Consider the following 22,694-nt stretch of genomic DNA (forward strand, 5'->3'; position numbering starts at 1 on the left):
GCATTTTGCTGCACGGGTTAAAACATCTGCTAAACTGTTTTGAAAGTCAATTTGTTTTGAAATCACATTGCTGTTTTTGGCTGTACAGATTATGTATTTTGGATGTTTTCAGTGTATTTTGAATGCTTTCAGACAATGTGATGAATTTTTTGGCGCAAAATAATTACAAAAAGTAAACTTGGGTTAAATGACTAAATCTGAGATCGCTACTTTTAACGTGTTAAATATAATCAAGAAGGAGACAGAACGCTAGCTTCTCTAGGTTACCTTTTTATAGAATTTCATATGTAGAAACTACTACATCTGAAAACATGGTTTCATATGTGAAACATAGGCTCAACATGTGAAACAACTGTTTAATTTGTGAAAATTCAATTTCACATGTGAAAATTAGATTTTGACAATTGAAGCTGCAAATTTGTAAGGGTTTATATAAGGGTAAGGGTTTATTTGTAAGGGTTTATATTCAGACTACCCTGATGAGATTTCTTATAAATTTTATAAATTTTATAATTTTTTTATAAACAGTGAATATATTGTTGAAATGAACTAGAGGCTGTGAAACTCAGAGTGCATTTGAGGCTTTGTTATTATTTCCGACAATCACAGCTGCTCTTCCTCCTCTCACAAAATGGCAAGCGGAGCTTAACAGGGAGAAACAAACGGTTACATTTGTGTTACATTTGTTTTTCTAAGCATTTTGACATTTAATTATAATAACTCCGTGGGCTGATATTGCAGTGATGGGAATATGAAAACGAAACAAAAAGTCTGAAATGTAAAACAACAGAAAAAGAAACAGAAATAGAACATGCTGCAAACGTCACCTTCCAGTTCTCTCCGCAGGGCGATGACCTCTGACTCCATTTCTTTCCCTGTCACCACCGATGACAGGGCCAGGACCTTTGACCCCTGGGCATGAGCTGTCAGCTGCAGAGGGAGGTACCAGGAATAGAGAGAGAGTAGGGAGTGAACCTCACAGAAACTCAAGAGTTACACATCAGACAGCACAGCATCCTGACTATGGGGTCACTGACGGATTTGACGCAGAAGCATCTACTGTAGTTCTAATAAAACAATTGAAATATATAATTAAGGAATTCAGATTTTTCAGACGAACGATAAAAGTACTGTAAAATGTTTTATTCTAATCTTTCTTATTATCTGTAATTGTTCTGCTTTTACTCTACAGCAGGGTACGCACAATGCCGTCAGTGGTACGCCAAATAAAGATGTCATTCACATTTAATATATATATGTATATATATATTTGCCGTACCACTGACGGCATTGTGCGTTCCCCTGCTGTAGAGTAAAAGCAGAACAATTACCGATAATAAGAAAGATTAGAATAAAACATTTTACAGTACCTTTATCGTCCGTCTGAAAAATAGGAATTCCTTAATTACTTATTTCAATTGTTTTATTAGAACTATAGTAGATGGTAGATGCTTCTGAACTACAGTAGATGGTAGATGCTTCTGAACTACAGTAGATGGTGGATGCTTCTGAACTACAGTAGATGGTAGATGCTTCTGAACTACAGTAGATGGTAGATGCTTCTGAACTACAGTAGATGGTAGATGCTTCTGAACTACAGTAGATGGTAGATGCTTCTGAACTACAGTAGATGGTAGATGCTTCTGAACTACAGTAGATGGTAGATGCTTCTGAACTACAGTAGATGGTAGATGCTTCTGAACTACAGTAGATGGTAGATGCTTCTGAACTACAGTAGATGGTGGATGCTTCTGAACTACAGTAGATGGTAGATGCTTCTGAACTACAGTAGATGGTAGATGCTTCTGAACTACAGTAGATGGTAGATGCTTCTGAACTACAGTAGATGGTAGATGCTTCTGAACTACAGTAGATGGTAGATGCTTCTGAACTACAGTAGATGGTAGATGCTTCTGAACTACAGTAGATGGTAGATGCTTCTGAACTACAGTAGATGGTAGATGCTTCTGAACTACAGTAGATGGTAGATGCTTCTGAACTACAGTAGATGGTAGATGCTTCTGAACTACAGTAGATGGTAGATGCTTCTGAACTACAGTAGATGGTAGATGCTTCTGAACTACAGTAGATGGTAGATGCTTCTGAACTACAGTAGATGGTAGATGCTTCTGAACTACAGTAGATGGTAGATGCTTCTGAACTACAGTAGATGGTAGATGCTTCTGAACTACAGTAGATGGTAGATGCTTCTGAACTACAGTAGATGGTGGATGCTTCTGAACTACAGTAGATGGTAGATGCTTCTGAACTACAGTAGATGGTGGATGCTTCTGAACTACAGTAGATGGTAGATGCTTCTGAACTACAGTAGATGGTAGATGCTTCTGAACTACAGTAGATGGTAGATGCTTCTGAACTACAATAGATGGTAGATGCTTCTGAACTACAGTAGATGGTAGATGCTTCTGAACTACAGTAGATGGTAGATGCTTCTGAACTACAGTAGATGGTGGATGCTTCTGAACTACAGTAGATGGTAGATGCTTCTGAACTACAGTAGATGGTAGATGCTTCTGAACTACAGTAGATGGTAGATGCTTCTGAACTACAGTAGATGGTAGATGCTTCTGAACTACCGTTCAAAAGTTTGGGGTCACACAGAAATGTCATTGTTTTCGAAAGAAAAGCAATTTTTTTTGTCCATTAAAATAACATCAAATTGATCACAAATATAGTGTAGACATTGTTGTTGTAAATGACTATTGTAGGTGGAAACAGATTTTTAATGGAATATCTGCATGGGCGCACAGAGGCACATTATCAACAACCATCACTCCTGTGTTCCAATGGCACGTTGTGCTAGCTAATCCAAGTTTATCAATTTAAAAGAATAATTGATCATTAGAAAACACATTTGCAATTATGTTAGCACAGCTGAAAACTGTTGTCTTGATTAATTACGTTTTTGTGCGAGAATTCAGACGACTTTCGAGTAGTAAGACGTATTAAAGCAACAGATACCATTAATAAGAAGGAGCTAGAAGCGTCTTATATGGTGAGCTACCGAGTGGCTAGGACAGGCAAGACCCGTACTATTGTGGAGGACTTAATTATTCCTGCTGCCGCGGATATGGCTGGGACAATGCTGGGGGAAAAGGCCAAAAAAACTATACAGACAATGCCTTCATCAAACAACACTGTTTCACGACGCAGCAGTGACATGGCAGGAGATGTTTTTAAACAATTACTGCTTTGCATACAAGCCAGTGAATTCTATGCGTTACAGCTGGATGAGTCAACAGACGTGGCGGACCTGGCACCGCTCCCGGTATATGTCTGTTACGTTTATGGTGGGTCAATTAAAGAAGACACACTCTTCTGCAAACCACTGGAAACCAGGACAGCAGGAGATTATATTTTTAAAGTACTGGACAACTTTGTGACATCAAATGGACTTTGGTGGTCAAGATGTGTTGGTATCTGTACTGATGGCGCAAAAGCCATGAGAGGGAGACATAGTGGAGTGGTAACGCATGTGCAAGCAGTTACTCCCGGCGACACTTTGGTACACTGCAGCATCCACCAAGAGGCGCTTGCTGCCAAGGGAATGCCTGACAGCTTGAAAGACGTTTTGGACATTACATTGAAAATGGTTAACTTTGTTAAAGCAAGGCCCATGAACTCTTGTGAATTGTCTGCATTATGCAATGATATGTGCAGCGACCATGTAACACTTTTACAACATACAGAAGTGCGCTGGTTATCCAGGGGCAAAGTATTGACACGCTTTTTGAATTGAGAGATGAGCTTAAAGTTTTCTTTACTGACCATAATTTTCACTTGTCTAACCGCTTGCATGATGACGAGTTTCTCACACGACTGGTATATCTGGGTCATGTTTTTTCTCGCCTGAATAATCTGAATCTAAGATTTACAGGGACTCTCCGCAACTATATTCAATGTGCGGGACAAAATTGAGGCTATGATTAAGAAGTTGGAGCTCTTCTCTGTCTGCATTAACAAGAACAACACACAGGTCTTTCCATGATTGTATGATTTTTTGTGTGCAAATGAACTCAAGTTTACGGACAATGTCAAATGTGAGATAGCAAAGCACCTGAATGAGTGTGGTCTGCAATTACGCAGGTACTTTCTCGAAACAGATGACACAAACAACTGGATTCGTTATCCCTTTCATGCCCTGCATCCAGTCCACTTACCGATATCTGAACAAGAGAGCCTCATCGAAATTGTAACAAGCGGTTCTGTGAAAATTGAATTCAATCAGAAGCCACTGGCAGATTTCTGGATTGGGCTGCGCTCAGAGTATCCTGCCTTGGCAAATCGCGCTGTTAAGACACTGATGCCCTTTGCAATCACATACCTATGTGAGAGTGCATTCTCAGCCCTCACTAGCATGAAAACTAAATACATATGTGTGTGGAATATATGTGGAATATTATTTAAGACTGAGACTCTCTCCCATACAACCCAACATAGCAGAGTTATGTGCATCCTTTCAAGCACACCCTTCTCATTAACCTGTGGTGAGTTATTCACAATTTTCGTTGAGAAAATAAGGTTTTATATGTAAGATGGTTAAATAAAGAGTAAAATAATTAATTATTATTATATTATTATTTGTGCACTGGTCCGATAAGAGCTCTTTGTCACTTCCCACGAGTTGGGTTGTGACAAAAACTCACACATTCTTATGTTTAATACAGTTCCTTGCGAAAGTATTCGGCCCCCTTGAACTTTGCGACCTTTTGCCACATTTCAGGCTTCAAACATAAAGATATAAAACTGTATTTTTTTGTGAAGAATCAACAACAAGTGGGACACAATCATGAAGTGGAATGACATTTATTGGATATTTCAAACTTTTTTAACAAATCAAAAACTGAAAAATTGGGCGTGCAAAATGATTCAGCCCCTTCACTTTCAGTGCAGCAAACTCTCTCCAGAAGTTCAGTGAGGATCTCTGAATGATCCAATGTTGACCTAAATGACTAATGATGATAAATACAATCCACCTGTGTGTAATCAAGTCTCCACATAAATGCACCTGCACTGTGATAGTCTCAGAGGTCCGTCAAAAGCGCAGAGAGCATCATGAAGAACAAGGAACACACCAGGCAGGTCCGAGATACTGTTGTGAAGAAGTTTAAAGCCGGATTTGGATACAAAAAGATTTCCCAAGCTTTAAACATCCCAAGGAGCACTGTGCAAGCGATAATATTGAAATGGAAGGAGTATCAGACCACTGCAAATCTACCAAGACCTGGCCGTCCCTCTAAACTTTCAGCTCATACAAGGAGAAGACTGATCAGAGATGCAGCCAAGGGGCCCATGATCACTCTGGATGAACTGCAGAGATCTACAGCTGAGGTGGGAGACTCTGTCCATAGGACAACAATCAGTCTTATATTGCACAAATCTAGCCTTTATGGAAGAGTGGCAAGAAGAAAGCCATTTCTTAAAGATATCCATAAAAAGTGTCGTTTAAAGTTTGCCACAAGCCACCTGGGAGACACACCAAACATGTGGAAGAAGGTGCTCTGGTCAGATGAAACCAAAATTGAACTTTTTGGCAACAATGCAAAACGTTATGTTTGGCGTATAAGCAACACAGCTCATCACCCTGAACACACCATCCCCACTGTCAAACATGGTGGTGGCAGCATCATGGTTTGGGCCTGCTTTTCTTCAGCAGGGACAGGGAAGATGGTTCAAATTGATGGGAAGATGGATGGAGCCAAATACAGGACCATTCTGGGAGAAAACCTGAAAGTCTGCAAAAGACCTGAGACTGAGACGGAGATTTGTCTTCCAACAAGACAATGATCCAAAACATAAAGCAAAATCTACAATGGAATGGTTCAAAAATATACATATCCAGGTGTTAGAATGGCCAAGTCAAAGTCCAGACCTGAATCCAATCGAGAATCTGTGGAAAGAACTGAAAACTGCTGTTCACAAATGCTCTCCATCCAACCTCACTGAGCTCGAGCTGTGGGAAAAATGAATGGGAAAAAATTTCAGTCTGTGCAAAACTGATAGAGACATACCCCAAGCGACTTACAGCTGTAATCGCAGCAAAAGGTGGCGCTACAAAGTATTAACTTAAGGGGGCTGAATAATTTTGCACGCCCAATTTTTCCGTTTTTGATTTGTTAAAAAAGTTTGAAATATCCAATAAATGTCGTTCCACTTCATGATTGTGTCCCACTTGTTGTTGATTCTTCACAAAAAAATACAGTTTTATATCTTTATGTTTGAAGCCTGAAATGTGGCAAAAGGTCGCAAAGTTCAAGGGGGCCGAATAATTTCGCAAGGCACTGTAAATGTATCGTATAGTGTGTGTGTGTGGCAGGCTTACAATGATGGCAAAAACAACATTTGAGATTGAGCTGACCCTGGTGCTAGAGGGGGTATGCAGCTGGAGGTTGAATGTTTGAAGGGGTATGGCACTATAAAAGTTTTCTATTTTTGTCAGTATATACTGTTTATTGCTGTCAGCAACATTTCAACAGGTCATATTCCTGGTACATGTAAATGTTAGGTGTGCAGATAAAACCCCCTCTACCTTGTAAATATCCTTTACAGCAGCCATTTTGTTGTGAGCGGTCTGTATGCGAGGCTCCATCTCTTCTCTGATCTTATTGACCAGCTCCTCTTTAGACTGGACATTAAACGCCAGCTCAGCTGTCCTGTTGCTTAGCTCAACATCCTGAGGAAAGGGGAGAACAGCTGTCATTCATTCATTCATTCAGACATTCAGTCAATAATTCAGTCAGTCAATAACTCAGTCAGTCAGTCAGTCAGTCAGTCCATCAACTTGAGAGTACAATGAGTTCTTATTACCCCTGACCGCGGTAGCCACTGACCTCTGATTGATTAGCAGCCGGTGCGAGGCTGGGGTCTGATTGGTTGTAACCCTGTGTTGGTCTGAGATCTGATTGGTTGGTTCCTGATGTGGATTTGGGCCTCCTCTGGGATAGCTCCAATAGGGAGGAGGTGAGGTTTCCTAGGGCAACCAAGACATCAGCAGACTCCTCCTCCAGAGACAATTGATTGGCTAGAGTCCTATTCACTTGGGCAGTCAGATTCTCCTTTATCTGCTGCATGTCTGCCAGTCTGAGAGAGAGAAAGAGAGATAACGAGAGAGAGCGAGAGAGAGAATGAATGAGCGAGAGAGAGAGAGAGAGAGGGGAGGGTGTTAGATCATTCAGTGTTTTGATTCTTGACACACTCGCGTGCACATACACACTCACATACACACACACGCACACAACAACACACAATCAATCAATCACATGTATTTATAAAGCCATTTTTACATCAGCCGATGTCACAAAGTGCTATATAGAAACCCAGCCTAAAACCACAAACAGCAAGCAATGCAGATGTAGAAGCACAGTGGCTAGGAAAAACTTCCTAGAAAGGCAGGAACCTAGGAAGCAACCTAGAGAGAAACCAGGCTCTGAGGGGTGGCCACACATCCTCCCACACACACCCTACTTCACACGCCCTCCCACACACACCCTTCCACCCATAAACCCACCAAATTGTTCTGAAAGATTACGATTAAATCCCCAGAAGCAAGCAGACTAGTGCTGGTATGAGGGTAATCATTTTCTTGTCTCCTGCCTGCCTCCTGCCTGTTTTTGCATGGTTCCTTTGAGCTTTGGGGGTAATCCTCAGCGCAATCTCACGCTAGGAGATGCTGCTCCCTCCATGCTGCTCCCTCCATGAAAGCAGCTCCAGAAAGCATTTAGCTTAAAGAGGAGGGAAGAAAGCTGTTCCCCTGTGGCTAAATATCTTATTTTCATAACTCCAGTGTACCCTGGAGTTATTTAGCTAGCATTCCACTCCTTGCCACTTCTTGTCATTGCAAAAGAGACTGTCTTTCCGCAATCTTCAAATATGAACATTCTATCATTAATGAGCTTGAGGGGATCAGAGGATTTGATCCTGATTCGATAACCCTCATAGCTATCATCCAGTCACACTGTTTATGCAAATTAGACTGATAGTATATTTTCCTAACTTAATTCATGAATTTGATTGGAAACATTCTATCATTGGGTATTCTGATGTGATACATTTAATTGTAAACATAAACATTGGGCGCGGGGAGAACAGAGGATTCCCGTTTTTTGCCTTTTTAACACCAGCCCATACGATCACATCACACCAGAGAAGCTCTTGCCATTCAAACTTCCCCTCCAGTTCATTGTGAACGCTGTAGCCTATTTTATACCCAGCAATCAAGAGCAAGGTGCTATATACAGTACCAGTCAAAAGTTTGGACACACCTACTCATTCAAGGTTGTATTTTTGATTTTTACTATTTTCTACATTGTAAAATAATAGTGAAGATATCCAAACTATGAAATAACACATATGGAATCATGTAGTAACCAAGTGTTAAACAAATCAAAATACACTGCTCAAAAAAATAAAGGGAACACTAAAATAACACATCCTAGATCTGAATGAATGAAATATTCTCATGAAATACTTTTTTGCTTTACATAGTTGAATGTGATGACAACAAAATCACACAAAAATTATCACTGGAAATCAAATTTATCAACCCATGGAGGTCTGGATTTGGAGTCACACTCAAAATGAAAAGTGGAACACAACACTACAGGCTGATCCAACTTTGATGTAATGTCCTTAAAACAAGTCAAAATGAGGCTCAGTAGTGTGTGTGGCCTCCACGTGCCTGTATGACCTCCCTACAACTCCTGGGCATGCTCCTGATGAAGTGGTAGATAGTCTCCTGAGGGATCTCCTCCCAGACCTGGACTAAAGCATCCGCCAACTCCTGGACAGTCTGTGGTGCAACGTGGCGTTGGTGGATGGAGCGAGACATGATGTCCCAGATGTGCTCAATTGGATTCAGGTCTGGGGAACGGGCGGGCCAGTCCATAGCAATGCCATCCTCTTGCAGGAACTGCTGACACACTTCAGCCACATGAGGTCTAGCATTGTCTTGCATTAGGAGGAACCCAGGGCCAACCGCACCTGCATATGGTCTCACAAGGGGTCTGAGGATCTCATCTCGGTACCTAATGGCAGTCAGGCTACCTCTGGCGAGCACATGGAGGGCTGTGCGGCCCCCCAAAGAAATGCCACCCCACACCATGACTGACCCACCGCCAAACTGGTCATGCTGGAGGATGTTGCAGGCAGCAGAACGTTCTCCACGGCGTCTCCAGACTCTGTCACGTCTGTCACGTGCTCAGTGTGAACCTGCTTTCATCTGTGAAGAGCACAGGGCGCCAGTGGCGAATTTGCCAATCTTGGTGTTCTCTGGCAAATGAAAAACGTCCTGCACAGTGTTGGGCTGTAAGCACAACCCCCACCTGTGGACGTCGGGCACTCATACCATACTCATGGAGTCTGTTTCTGACCGATTGAGCAGACATATGCACATTTGTGGCCTGCTGGGGGTCATTTTGCAGTGCTCTGGCAGTGCTCCTCCTGCTCCTCCTTGCACAAAGGCGGAGGTAGCGGTCCTGCTGCTGGGTTGTTGCCCTCCTATGGCCTCCTCCACGTCTCCTGATGTACTGGCCTGTCTCCTGGTAGCGCCTCCATGCTCTGGACACTACGCTGACAGACACAGCAAACCTTCTTGCCACAGCTCGCATTGATGTGCCATCCTGGATGAGCTGCACTACCTGAGCCACTTGTGTGGGTTGTAGACTCAGTCTCATGCTACCACTAGAGTGAAAGCACCGCCAGCATTCAAAAGTGACCAAAACATCAGCCAGGAAGCATAGGAACTGAGAAGTGGTCTGTGGTCACCACCTGCAGAACCACTCCTTTATTGGGGGTGTCTTGCTAATTGCCTATAATTTCCACCTGTTGTCTATTCCATATGCTCAACAGCATGTGAAATTTATTGTCAATCAGTGTTGCTTCCTAAGTGGACAGCTTGATTTCACAGAAGTGTGATTGACTTGGAGTTACATTGTGTTGTTTAAGTGTTCCCTTTATTTTTTTGAGCAGTGTATATTTCATATTTGAGATTCTTCAAAGTAGCCACACTTTGCCTTGATGACAGTTTTGCACACTCTTGACATTCTCTCAACCAGCTTCATGAGGTAGTCACCTGGAATGCATTTCAATTAACAGGTGTGCCTTGTTAAAAGTGAATTTGTGGAATTTCTTTCCTTTTTAATGCACTTGAGCCAATCAGTTGTGTTGTGACAAGGTAGGGTTAGTATACAGAATATAGCCCTATTTGGTAAAAGACCAAGTCCATATTATGGCAAGAACAGCTCAAATAAGCAAAGAGATATGATAGTCCATCATTACTTTAAGACAAGTTCAGTCAATGCAGAACATTTCAAGAACTTTGAAAGTTCCTTCAAGTGCAATTTAAAAAAAACATCCAAACTTTTGACTGGTACTGTATACATATACAGAAGACAGAGATGTGTAAGTTAGAAGTTGGTTCATATGCTAGCCTGTTAATCCATCATTAGTATGCTAGTCTACAGTGCATTTGGAAGGTATTCAAACTTTTTCCACATTTTGTTACGTTACAGCTTTATTGTAAATTTGATAAACTATTTTTTTCCCTCATCAATCTACACACAATTCCCCATAATGACAAAGCAAAAACAGGTTTTTAGAAATGTTTTAAATGTATAATTTGGACATGATTTGTTAAGGCACACACCTGTCTTTTTAAGATCCCACAGTTGACAGTGCATGTCAGAGCAAAAACCAAGCCATGAGGTCGAAGGAATTGTCCGTAGAGCTCCAAAACAGGATTGTGTCGAGGCACAGATCTATGGAAGGGTACCAATAAATGCAGCATTGAAGGTCCCCAAGAACCCAGTGGCCTCCATCATTCTTAAAAACCTCTCTGGGATATTCGGTACGGTCGCGTCCCACCCCGCCAACAGCCAGTGAAAGTGCAGGGCGCCAAATTCAAAACAAGACAAATCTCATAATTAAAATTCCTCAAGCATACAAGTATTTTACACCATTTTAAAGATACAATTCTCGTTAATCCAGCCGCAGTGTCTGATTTCAAAAAGGCTTTACAGCGAAAGCACCACAAATGATTATGTTAGGTCACCACCAAGTCACAGAAAATCACAGCCATTTTTCCAGCCAATGAGAGGAGTCACAAAAAGCAGAAATATAGATAAAATGAATCACTAACCTTTGATGATCTTCATCAGATGAAACTCATAGGACTTCATGTTACACAATACATGTATGTTTTGTTCGATAAAGTGCATATTTATATCCAAAAATATCATTTTACATTGGCGTGTTATGTTCAGTAGTTCCAAAACATGAGGTGATTTTGCAGAGCCACATCAATTCACAGAAATACTCATAATAAACATTGATAAAAGATACAACTATTACACATGGAACTTTAGATAAACTTCTCCTTAATGCATCCGCTGTGTCAGATTTCAAAAAAACTTTACGGAAAAAGTACACCATGCAATAATCTGAGACCAAAACAGCCAAAGAGATATCCGCCATGTGGGGGGTCAACATTAGTCAGAAATAGCATTATAAATATTCACTTACCTTTGATGATGTTCATCAGAATGCACTCCCAGGAATCCCAGTTCCACAATAAATGTTTGATTTGTTCGATAAAGTTCATAATTTATGTCCAAATACCTTCCTTTGTTAGGGCGTTTGGTAAAAAAAATCTAAATGCGCGTGAAAAGTCCAAAAAGTTATATTACAGGTCGTAGAAACATGTCAAACTAAGTGTAGAATCAATCTTTAGGATGTTTTTAACATGAATCGTCAATAATGTTCCAACCGGAGAATTCCTTTGTCTGTAGAAAACAATGGAACGCAAGCTAAATTTCACATGACCGCGCGTCACGAGCTTGTGGCAATCTGCAAGACACCTGGCTCAATCCCCTCTCATTCGGCCTCACTTCACAGTAGAAGCATCAAACAAGGTTCTAAAGACTGTTGACATCTAGTGGAAGTCTTAGGAAGTGCAACATGACCAATATCCCATTGTATCTTCAATAGGGAATGAGTTGAAAAACGACCAACCTCAGATTTCCCACTTCCTGGTTGGATTTTTTCTCAGGTTTTCGCCTGCCATGTGAGTTCTGTTATACTCACAGACATCATTCAAACATTTTTAGAAACGTCAGAGTGTTTTCCATCCAAATATACCAATTATTTGCATATTCTAGCTTTTATGGCTGAGTAGCAGGCAGTTTACTCTGGGCACCTTATTCATCCAAGCTACTCAATACTGCCCCCCAGTCACCAAGAAGTTTTAAATAGAAGAAGTTTGGAACCATCAAGACTTCTCCTAGACCTGGCCGCCCGGCCAAACTGAGCAATCGGGGGAGAAGGGCCCCAGTCAGGGAGGTGACCAATAAACAGATGGTCACTCTGACAGAGCTCCAGAGGTCCTCTGTGGAATTGGGAGAACCTTCCAGAAGGACAACCATCTCTGTAGCACTCCACCAATCAGTCCTTTATAGTAGAGTGGCCAGAATAAAGCCACTCCTCAGTAAATAGCACGACAGCCCTGTTGAAGTTTGCCATGAGGCACCTAAAGGACTCTGACTATGAGAAACAAGATTCTCTTGTCTGATGTTACCAAGATTGAACTCTTTGGCCTACGTGCCAACCGTCACATCTGAAGGAAACCTGGTACCATCCCTACGGTGAAGCATGGTGGTGGCAGCATCATGCTGTGGGGATGTTTTTTAACGGCAGGGACTGGGAGACTACTCAGGATCGAGGGAATGAAAACCTGCTCCAGAGTGCACAGGACCTCAGACTGGGGCGAAGGTTCCCCTTCCAACAGGACAATGACCCTAAGTACACAGCCAAGACAATTCAGGAGTGGCTTTGGGACAATTCTCTGAATGTCCTTGAGTGGCCCAGCCAGAGCCCAGACTTGAACCCGATCGAACATCTCTGGAGAGACCTCTGTTTTCGCTTGTCATTATGGGGTATGTGTGTAGATTGATGAGGAACAAGGGGTCTGAATCATTTCCGAATGCACTGTATTGGGTTTTCTGCAGTAAATTTAGACGACAACCACCTATGCTATGCAAAAACATTTTTTGCCAATGAATTGAAGTTGAACATCGTCTAATGAATCTGTTGAATTAAATGTGCAATACAAAAGTGTAGTGCCTAGGCCTATTTTATTAAAGAAACCCTGGCTGTTGACATACGCAACAGATCGCAAAGCAGGGAATCTCCATTCCACATTGAGCTCATTTTCCTCCATAAATGCACATCAAGTGCAAGTAAGCTTCCCAGCAGCTCACATTAGCAGGATGGGGGGCCTTTTCATTAGGAGGGACATCTACCGTAGATGGCTAAAATAATGATAAACACTTCCTCAATTTAAATATTAAACCTATGGGGACACCTATAGCCTACATTTGGCAGACCAGTACTCGTGATCATTGTAGCCTTTTATCGTCTAGATGTAGAAATATCTTCATGCCTAGAATAAAAACCACCAGACTCATTTGAATGGAAAATAATAATAATTACATGGGGCAGTTTAGAAAAATAAATCCAGTGCAAATCTTCCTCTGGAATAAGGCACATGCTGGGATAATCATGACATAACCAACATCTCTAGCAATGCTATAGCTGTCTCTCTATCCCCCCATCAAACTTTCCTTTACAATTAATTTCATAGTCAACTAATGTTAGGCGTTGGGCTATGCTATAATGTAGCCTAGACATTCTTTCTGATCGACTACAGCCAGGAAGATGGGCCTAGTTTTTTAAAATAAGTTTTTAGGAAAGGAAAAATGTGATGTGTGTGTCTGAGGTGTGCTGCTGACTTTGATTGATGAGTCTTTTTAGGGTGTGTGTGTGTGTGTCTGTGTGAGTTCACTAATTCTCTCCATGTCCATTCAGAAACTTTGTCATGGAAAATATGAATGTTGTTTCCAACTCCCAATCAGCAACTGCGGTAAATCCGTCTGCATATTGAACTTTGAGATTGCCGAAAGGCCAGTCTCTTTGGCAATGACAAGGAGTGGCAAGGAGTGGAATGTTAGCTAAAGAGACTGGTACCCAGGCTAACTCCAGTGTGCTCTAAACAGCTGCTATAAAGAGTAGGATTCATGACCTTGTTTTGTGGGGCACCACTACAGCTAACACCACACCTGGGTCCTATTTGGGAGAAATATACCGAGGAGAAAAGGAGAGGAGCAACAACATTGTGTAAATGAAGTGCTGTGTTGAGATATTGCTTCTGTTTTTATCCATGCAGGTTAACAGGTTTTTTTTGCACCTCATATTGAGCCTTTAAAATTATGTTGTGTTGGAGGAATGGTGGGGCAAGAAACAGAGAGAGAGAGTGTGTGTATCTGCGTGTGTACTGTGTAGGTTTGTAGGTATGTTTAGATTAAAGATTAGAGCGTTTAAAAGTCAAATGTACAGGGTTACATGTATTACAGGGTACAGTGTAATTCTTGAGCTCTGAGCCCCAAAAATGCAGGACATATTAACAACTGTGGCAATGATACATTTCCATTGTGGTGGAAGCAGGGGGGGAGCAGCAGGGGGGCGGCAGGAGGGAGACAGTGGGAGCAGGTTGCTGACTAGTTGTGGTTATTCAGCAGTCTGATGGTCTGGAGGTAGAAGCTATTGGCCAGTCTTACAGTTCTTGCCATGATGCTCCTGTACTGCCTGTGTCTGAGTGATGGAAGCAGGGAGAACAGGCCATGGCTTGGGTGGCTCGGGTCCCTGATGATATTCTTGGCCTTCCTGCGATACCTGGTATTGTAAGTGTCCTGGAGGGCAGACAGTGTGCACCCAATGGTGCGTTTGGCTGAGTGTACCACCCTCTGTAGCACCTTGTGGTCCGCGGCGGTGGAGATGCCATACCAGGCTGTGATGCAGTTCGTCAGTATGCTCTCGATGGTGCTCCTGTAGAACACTGTAAGGGCCCTCGGGGACAGGCCAGAGTCGCTGTCGTGGCTTCTTCACCACGGTGTCCGTGTGGTTTGACCATTTCAGCTCCTCTGAAGTGTGTACGTCAAGAAACGTGAAGTGGTCCCATGCTGTCAGTGTGCCTGCCTCTTCCCTGTAGGCCATCTCGTTTTTGTTGGTATTCAGGCCTACTGCTGTTGTGTCGTCAGCGAATTTGATGATGGAGTTGGAACTGTGTGTGGCCACGCAGTCGTGGGTATACAGGGAGTACAGGAGGGGACTGAGTATGAACCCTAGTGGGGCCCTCGTGTTGAGAATCAGTGTCGAGGAGGTAATGTTGCCCATCTTCACCCTCTGGAGGTGTCCCGTCAGGAAGTCCAGGACCCAGTTGCATAGGGAGGAGTTCAGTCCCAGGGCCGTTAGCTTTGTGGTGAGCTTAGAGGGCACTATATTATTGAAGGCTGAGCTGTAGTCAATGAACAGCATCCTCACATGTGTATTCCTTTTGTCCAGGTGGGTAAGGGCAGTGTTCAGTTCATTGTCGATTGCGTCGTCCGTGGATCTGTCAGGGGTATCGGCGAATTGGAGAGGGCCGAGTGTGTCGGGGAAGGAGGAGGTGATATGGTCTTTTACTAGCCTCTCGAAGCACTTCATGATGTGTGTCTGTGCCTGTGTGCGTGTGTGTGTGTGTGTGTGTGTGTGTGTGTGTGTGTGTGTGTGTGTGTGTGTGTGTGTGTGTGTGTGTGTGTGTGTGTGTGTGTGAGAAATGTGTAGTTACTCACTGCTCTGTGAGGTTGCTGATGTATTCCTTTGTAGAGTTGTCCTCCAGTAGGTCCATCAGTAGAGAGTAGGTCTGGTTGGAGGCCATGAATGCCTTGGTAGCTATAGACTCTATACGACCAGACATCTCTGTGTGGCTGACAGATAGAGGGAAAAACAGATAGGGTATTAGATGTATGGGCCTGACAACCACACCTGGGTTCAAATAGTGTTTGTTTGACTTCAGCTTGGTTGATCTTGTCTGCCGCAATGGAACTGAATAGAACCAAAAATGCAAGCCCAAACCCTGCCCATCTGGCACTCCAGGCAGGTTTGATGAAACGCTTTCAATTATTTGACAAAAAAACAACTGGTCTGCTGAGGAGAAGTCAAATGGATTCCAGCTATTGAGTTAATCTCTCCATTTCCTCTCCCTAGACTTAATGTATTACTTCTGCATAATAAGCTTTTGTATTGTTGTCATTGATTGAGGGTGTCTGTGGCAGGCCAGCCATTGTGCGATTGACAGATGGAAGAGGCAGGGCCTACATTAGGGGAGATGACCTTTGTTTGCCATAATTGGCCACTTAAAGTCTATTGAACTCCACTGACTTACCTTTTCATAAGGACCTCTGATTGGTTCACCGCTGAGTTCCATCGGTTGGGCACCGGTGGCACCTCGAAAGGAATGACCTTTGGAAAAGCATAGAAAAAATGAATCAAATGAAAGCGTGCAGAGGTGGCAGGCTAGCAGACAAAAGGAAACTGTCTAAGGACAAGGTGCTACACATGCTCTGGATGGGATGTGACGTCAGTTGATTTAAAACCTGAATCGTGACCATGCACAGTTATTAGCTAACCTTACATGAGCCCAGGACCAGTGTCAGACTCACAGAAAGTAGACTGACTCAATAAAGTCATTTCAGAAAGTCATACTGAAGGCTCCAACTACAGCACATATTCACTCACTAACGTATACAGAGTCAATGTTTCCATTTATAAGTCCTAGTGCATAAATGTTGACTATTTCACCGTGTGACATTTCTTTTGAGAAAGTGCTAATAAAATAGAGGAAAGTGAATCACAGTATATGACAAGCAAAGATGTTCTCTTCCTATTTCAGAGCCGTTCTGCTTGTTAATGTGGAATTGCAATGCTCTGGCTCCAGGCTTGCACGTACGCATGCACGCACGCACGCGTACGCACGCACGCGCACGCGCACACACACACACACACACACACACACACACACACACACAGACACAGACACAGACACAGACACACACAGACACACACACACACACACACCACCAAAACAAGCGCTCTCATTTCCCCAAAACCACATAACATGGCAGCCATATTCATAATAGATTCCAAGCTGCTGCTAGTGAGCATGGAGCGACTGGGAAAAGCTTGAGCTGTGGGTGCAGAACAAATTGTTCATTTCATTTGAGCGTCAGTCAGAGAAACTGTGTGCTCTCTCTCTGCTCTCTCTCTATGGTAGGGATATGGAGCTTCAGAGGGAGAAATACTGCACTTTAGCCATCACTGTGGATCAATACGTTACACCTCTACTGAATCATCAGTATCCTTCCCAGGATAAAAAATGGCAAAATACTTGAAATGGACAAATGACTATCGACCTCGTCAACATATAGTGCATATAGTGTGTGAACTCTACTGTATACGTGTGAACTCTACTATATACATGTGAGCTCTACTGTATACATTAATGTATGATACTGCTGATACTGATACTATAATAAGATAAACTAGAGTTATGACTGCTTCAAATGACTCAACAGCAGGCATTGATGTGTCAGAGACAGTGGCTGTGTCCCAATAAATTCTACTGAAATGTGCACACGTTCACTACTTCCCACAAACACAATAGCCTTGGATTGGTAGAGGCATGGCTAGTGTGAGTTTCCACCATATTTCTTATGCCAGTCATTTACTTTCAAATCAGTGAAGGGAAGTGAACAAGTGCACACTTTGAAAGGAAGGAGAAATACAGATGTAGGATCTTAATTTGACCATCCTGTTTCAGAATTTAATAATTGTAGTGTATTTGAGGTTTAAAATTTCTACTTTGAAATTTCAGACATCATTTTCCCTTACGAAAAATGCATCAACCCCTACAAAAATGTTGATGAATTAAAATAATTATAATTCACATTTCCTGTTGCTGTAGGATTATTTCCTGGTTGTAGTAAACTGGCTCAAATTAAGATCTGACATCTGTAATTAGGACATAGCCAAAGTGAGAGTAAATGTCCCACTGACCATGTTGTCCAGGTCCAGTGTTGCCTGCTTTAGCTGTGTCTGTGCACTTCTGACCACTGATAGAGCGTCGCCAAGGGTACCACACAATGTTCCCCGCCCGTCCTCCTTCCCCTTCTCTTTTTTCTCCTCCTCCTGCTCTTTTTCCATGCTGGCACTACAGTTCATAGCTGGGGTAACATTGTGCAGCTGGGCTGAGAGAGCGTGTGTAGATGTCTCCATGAGAGCAAACTGTTTAACCAAGGCTTCCTTTGCCTCTGCAGAGAAACAGAAAAACACTGATGTGATAGAAAAACACACAGCATGGATCGTTAAATGGATCCTTTTGATTCTATTTCAATGTTATTGTTATTTAGGACAGAAGTACTGCCGGCCCCTTTATAGTAGGACTTCGTAGTGGAACTGTTGCCTTTGATTTGATATTATTTTTGTTAACCTTTATTTAACTAGGCAAGTCAGTTAAGAACAAATTCTTATTTACAATGACGGCCTACATATGATCATGGATTGCATGTGGTCAGTCGTCAATTCAGAGTGAATTCACTGTTTGTGCTAAAAACGCTCTCTGTATGTCCGGGTGCCTTTGGTTATTGTTGTAGCTTTATGGTTAAGTTGTTTATTGCAGTGTGCCTCGCTGGTGTGACCTTCTGGCTCTATCTGTGAGAGGAGGGTGTTTACTGCATCCTCTGTGGGATGTTATCCTGCGTTTGTGTGTTTGTCTCTCTCTCTCTCTTTCTCTCACTCTCTTTCTCTCACTCTCGCGCTCTCACTCTCGCGCTCTCACTCTCTGTGTATGTGGGTGTGTGCGTGTATGTACAGTACCAGTCAAAAGTTTGGACACACCTACTCATTCAATTTTTTTTTTTTTTTTTACTATCTTGAAGGAGTTCCCACATATGCTGAGCACTTGTCGTCTGCTTATTCTTCGCTCTGTGGTCCAACTCATCCCAAACCATCTCAATTGGGTTGAGATCGGGGGATTGTGGAGGCCAGGTCATCTGATGCAGCACTTCATCACTCTCCTTCTTGGTCAAATAGCCTTTACCCAGCCTGGAGGTGTGTTGGGTCATTGTCCTGTTGAAAACAAATGATAGTCCCACTAAGCACAAACCAAATGGCATGGCGTATCGTTGCAGAATGCTTTGGTCGTCAGGCTGGTTAAGTGTGCCTTGAATTCTAAATAAATCACATACAGTGTCACCAGCAAAGCACCACCAGACAATCACACCTCCTCCTCCATGCTTCACGGTGGGAACCACACATGCAGAGATCATCCGTTCACCTACTCTGCATCTCACAAAGACACAGTGGATGGAACAGAAAATCTCAAATTTGGACTCATCAGACCAAAAGACAGATTTCCCCTTGTCTAAAATCCATTGCTCATGTGTTTTGGCCCTAGCAAGTCTCTTATTCTTATTGGTGTCCTTTAGTGGTGGTTTCTCTGCAGCAATTCAACCATGAAGGCTTGATTCACGCAGCCCCCTCTGAACAGTTGATGTTGAGATGTGTCTGTTACTTGAACTATGTAAAGCATTTATTTGGCCTGCAATCTGAGGTGCAGTTAACTCTAATGAACTTATCCTCTGCAGCAGAGGTAACTCTGGGTCTTCCTTTCCAGTGGCGGTCCTCATGAGAGCCAGTTTCATCATACCACAGCAGAGGTAACTCTGGGTCTTCCTTTCCTGTGGTGGTCCTCATAAGAGCCAGTTTCATCATACCACAGCAGAGGTAACTCTGGGTCTTCCTTTCCTGTGGTGGTCCTCATGAGAGACAGTTTCATCAGGGCGCTTGATGGTTTTTGTGACTGCACTTGAAGAAACTTTCAAAGTTCTGGAAACGTTCTGCGTTGACTGACCTTCATGTCATGAAGTAATGATAGACTGTAATTTCTCTTTGCTTATTTGAGCTGTTCTTGCCATAATATGGACTTGGTCTTTTACCAAATAGGGCTATATTCTGTATACCACCCTTACCTTGTCACAACACAACTGATTGGCTCAAACGCATTAAGAAGGAAAGAAATTCCACAAATGAACTTGTAACAAAGCAAACCCGTTAATATAAATGCATTCCCGGTGACTACCTCATGAAGCTGGTTGAGAGAATACTAAAAGTGTGCAAAGCTGTCATCAAGGCAAAGGGTGGCTACTTTAAAGAATCTCAAATCTCAAATATATTTTGATTTGTTTAACACTTTTTTGGTTACTACAGAGCAGTGTAGACTTTTTAGCAATGTGGCCAGCGTGCTGTGGGGAGCGGTCGGACAGGCATAATCCTGATTAGAGTTCTCATCATAATGAAGAAGAGGGATTAAAAATTCGCTAGCTGCATGTCTGTCATACAAACAGGGATTAAGATGGTCACACACAGTCCTGCCTGCTATGAACTGTATTGTTGGAATTTAGCCTCCATTCGATCTATGTCAATGAGCCTGTAAGCCTTTTATGGTACTTTTTCCCCTCTGCTCATAAGATAATGAGAAAGTCAGCAAGTGTGGAGAGAAGATTGTAAGGCTGGTTGACTCCTGATTCATGCTGATTCTGTCTCTTTCCATCCCATTATGTTTGGTTTTATCATTATATTGTTGTGTTACATATTTAACAATGTCAAGCTGAACAGAGTCAGCTAGGCACGGACAGTCATTCCGGGTGCAGCTTGGTGTCCACTATTCTAGGTATACTAGACAGTCTAGTATGGGATAGCATGATGGTATTGTTATCTACAGTATGAACTAGGCCATGTGTCAGGTATAATGGCCAAATAGGAGCACAGTGGTAAACAGCATTGGCAGTCAGATTTCGGCTGATATGACTGGTTGAATGAAAAGGACAAACTGTTAGAATGCTTTCTGATTGGTCGTGTGGAATGAGTGGGTGGCTGATGATTGGTTACCTTGGATAGCCAGGAAGTCCTCCAGCGCATTGGGCAGGCTGTCCTCCGCCTGATGCCCACGCTCGTGATGCTGTCGCTCGTGAAGCTGTCGCATGTGATACTCCCGCACATGGTGGTTCCCGTAGCCACTCCGGCAGTCGAAGCGTGCTAGGAGATTCTCCAAATCCTGCAGCCGAGCCTTCAGCCTCCCTGCCTGTATAGGAAAACACCAGAACAGCAGACAATGGAGGATTTGTGGGAGAGATTGTCAATGATAAAACAAATATAAAGCCGGGCCTCTGTGATTAAACACATTACTGGCTGGGGTGCCAAACACGCTCAGAGTAGGCAACTAGCAGGCTCAAACTGTGTGTTAGTTTGTGTGTGTGTGTGTCGCTGCTAAGCACTAGCAGTTGAGCAGGTTGGTGGAGATGGCACACCTTTACTCCTGAGTGGCACAGTGGTCTAAGGCACTGCATCTCTGTGCAAGATGTGTAACTACAGTCCCTGGTTCAAATCCAGGCTGTATCACATCCGGCCGTGATTGGGAGCCCCATAGGTGGTGCACAATTTGCCCAGTGTTGTCTGGGTTTGGCCGGGGTAGGATGTCATTGTAAATAAGAATTTGTTCTTAACTGACTTGCCTAGTTAAATAAAGGTTAATTTACAAACATTATAATAATACCCTTTAATTTATTCACTGCAGCCCCCCATAGGTAAAATCACAGTTCTTAATCTAGGCCAAGTACCACAATTAGGCTACTCACAATATAAGACAATGGTGTATCTTGTGTTTTAAATTCTCCTTCATACAGCACAAGTGAGGAAAGGAAAGGATTCCTTCCTGTTTCTTCACTGTCCCTCTACCTCTCTCCACCCCCTTTTTTTCTCTGCTGTCTTTAGAAGGGATGAAGGTGTGCAGAAAGCCAGCAGTGAGAGAGAGAGACAAAGAGATGAGAGAGAAAACACAAACTACTTTAGCAAGAACAAGTATACTTTACAGAAACGACAAAATTCTGCTATTAGATTTGCCTGCAGAGAGCCGCCACTGTAATGAGTCTGGAACATACTGTATGGGACATGTATTTGGTGCTAATCTCTGGAGACATGAGAAATAAACTAGATCATTAAAGCAACTGTCTGCTTTCCAAATGGCACCCTGTTCCCTATATAGTGCAGTGCACTACTTTTCACCATTTGGGATGCAGTCAGCGTCTATTTCTGTTGCTGTTTTTGTATCAGGGACTTCACATTGACTTCAGTCTGATTTATTATTTATCTTGGTTTTTGAAGAGGCCAGATGGCCACCATTGTTAGACTACAAACACACCCTTGGGTAGGAGTTTGAATAGACTTACTAATTGTTGTTTTGGAGCAAATTTCATTATGCAATGGCGATGGGTCAATAACAACAGCGGGGGGGGGGGGGGGGGGGGGGTATAATGGGCCTCGTATATGTGAAATGTTTTTCTGGGTTTTATGGTAAAGACATTTACAGTAATTTAACTGTGCCAGTGAGCAAGGGGAGGGGTTACAAATACTCTCATGAGTGCCAGGTAGGTAAGACCTTTAACTATGATGGCTGTGCCCTAAGTAAGACGCAGGGGAGCGGGTCGAGAGCTTCGAGTTGCTCGTCCCTCCTCCAAATCACTAAGGGCTTAAAATGGTCCACACACACACAGACGTGAAGAAGGTGTGACAGTGCCTCTTACCCCTCTAGTTGCCCTTGTTATCATGGAGGTGCTTTCCTTGAGCATGATATGCCGGCATAGAGGTGGAGGGGCAAGACCATGCAGGATCTTAAAGACAAGGCTTGCATCTACATACTGCTTAAAGCTATCCAGACTGAATAAATTATGTTTGTGGATGATGTAGTAGGC

At 42.8% G+C, this 22,694-nt stretch overlaps 1 protein-coding gene across 1 annotated transcript in view; it reads right to left on the reverse strand.

Annotated features, from left to right (window-relative positions):
• LOC110523381 (laminin subunit gamma-3) overlaps window positions 1–22,694 on the reverse strand; it is a 204,510-nt gene that overhangs the window by 18,401 nt on the left and 163,415 nt on the right. Inside the window, exons 18-24 of the mRNA XM_036977011.1 lie at window positions 20,836–21,028; window positions 17,944–18,197; window positions 16,274–16,350; window positions 15,681–15,815; window positions 6,852–7,101; window positions 6,551–6,694; window positions 828–930 (exon numbers count right to left, since the gene is read on the reverse strand). Coding sequence (XP_036832906.1) covers window positions 828–930; window positions 6,551–6,694; window positions 6,852–7,101; window positions 15,681–15,815; window positions 16,274–16,350; window positions 17,944–18,197; window positions 20,836–21,028 — 1,156 coding nt within the window. The remainder of the gene's footprint in view (window positions 1–827; window positions 931–6,550; window positions 6,695–6,851; window positions 7,102–15,680; window positions 15,816–16,273; window positions 16,351–17,943; window positions 18,198–20,835; window positions 21,029–22,694) is intronic.

The sequence above is a fragment of the Oncorhynchus mykiss genome, chromosome 5, assembly GCF_013265735.2.
Source record: "Oncorhynchus mykiss isolate Arlee chromosome 5, USDA_OmykA_1.1, whole genome shotgun sequence".
Classification (NCBI taxonomy): domain Eukaryota; kingdom Metazoa; phylum Chordata; class Actinopteri; order Salmoniformes; family Salmonidae; genus Oncorhynchus; species Oncorhynchus mykiss.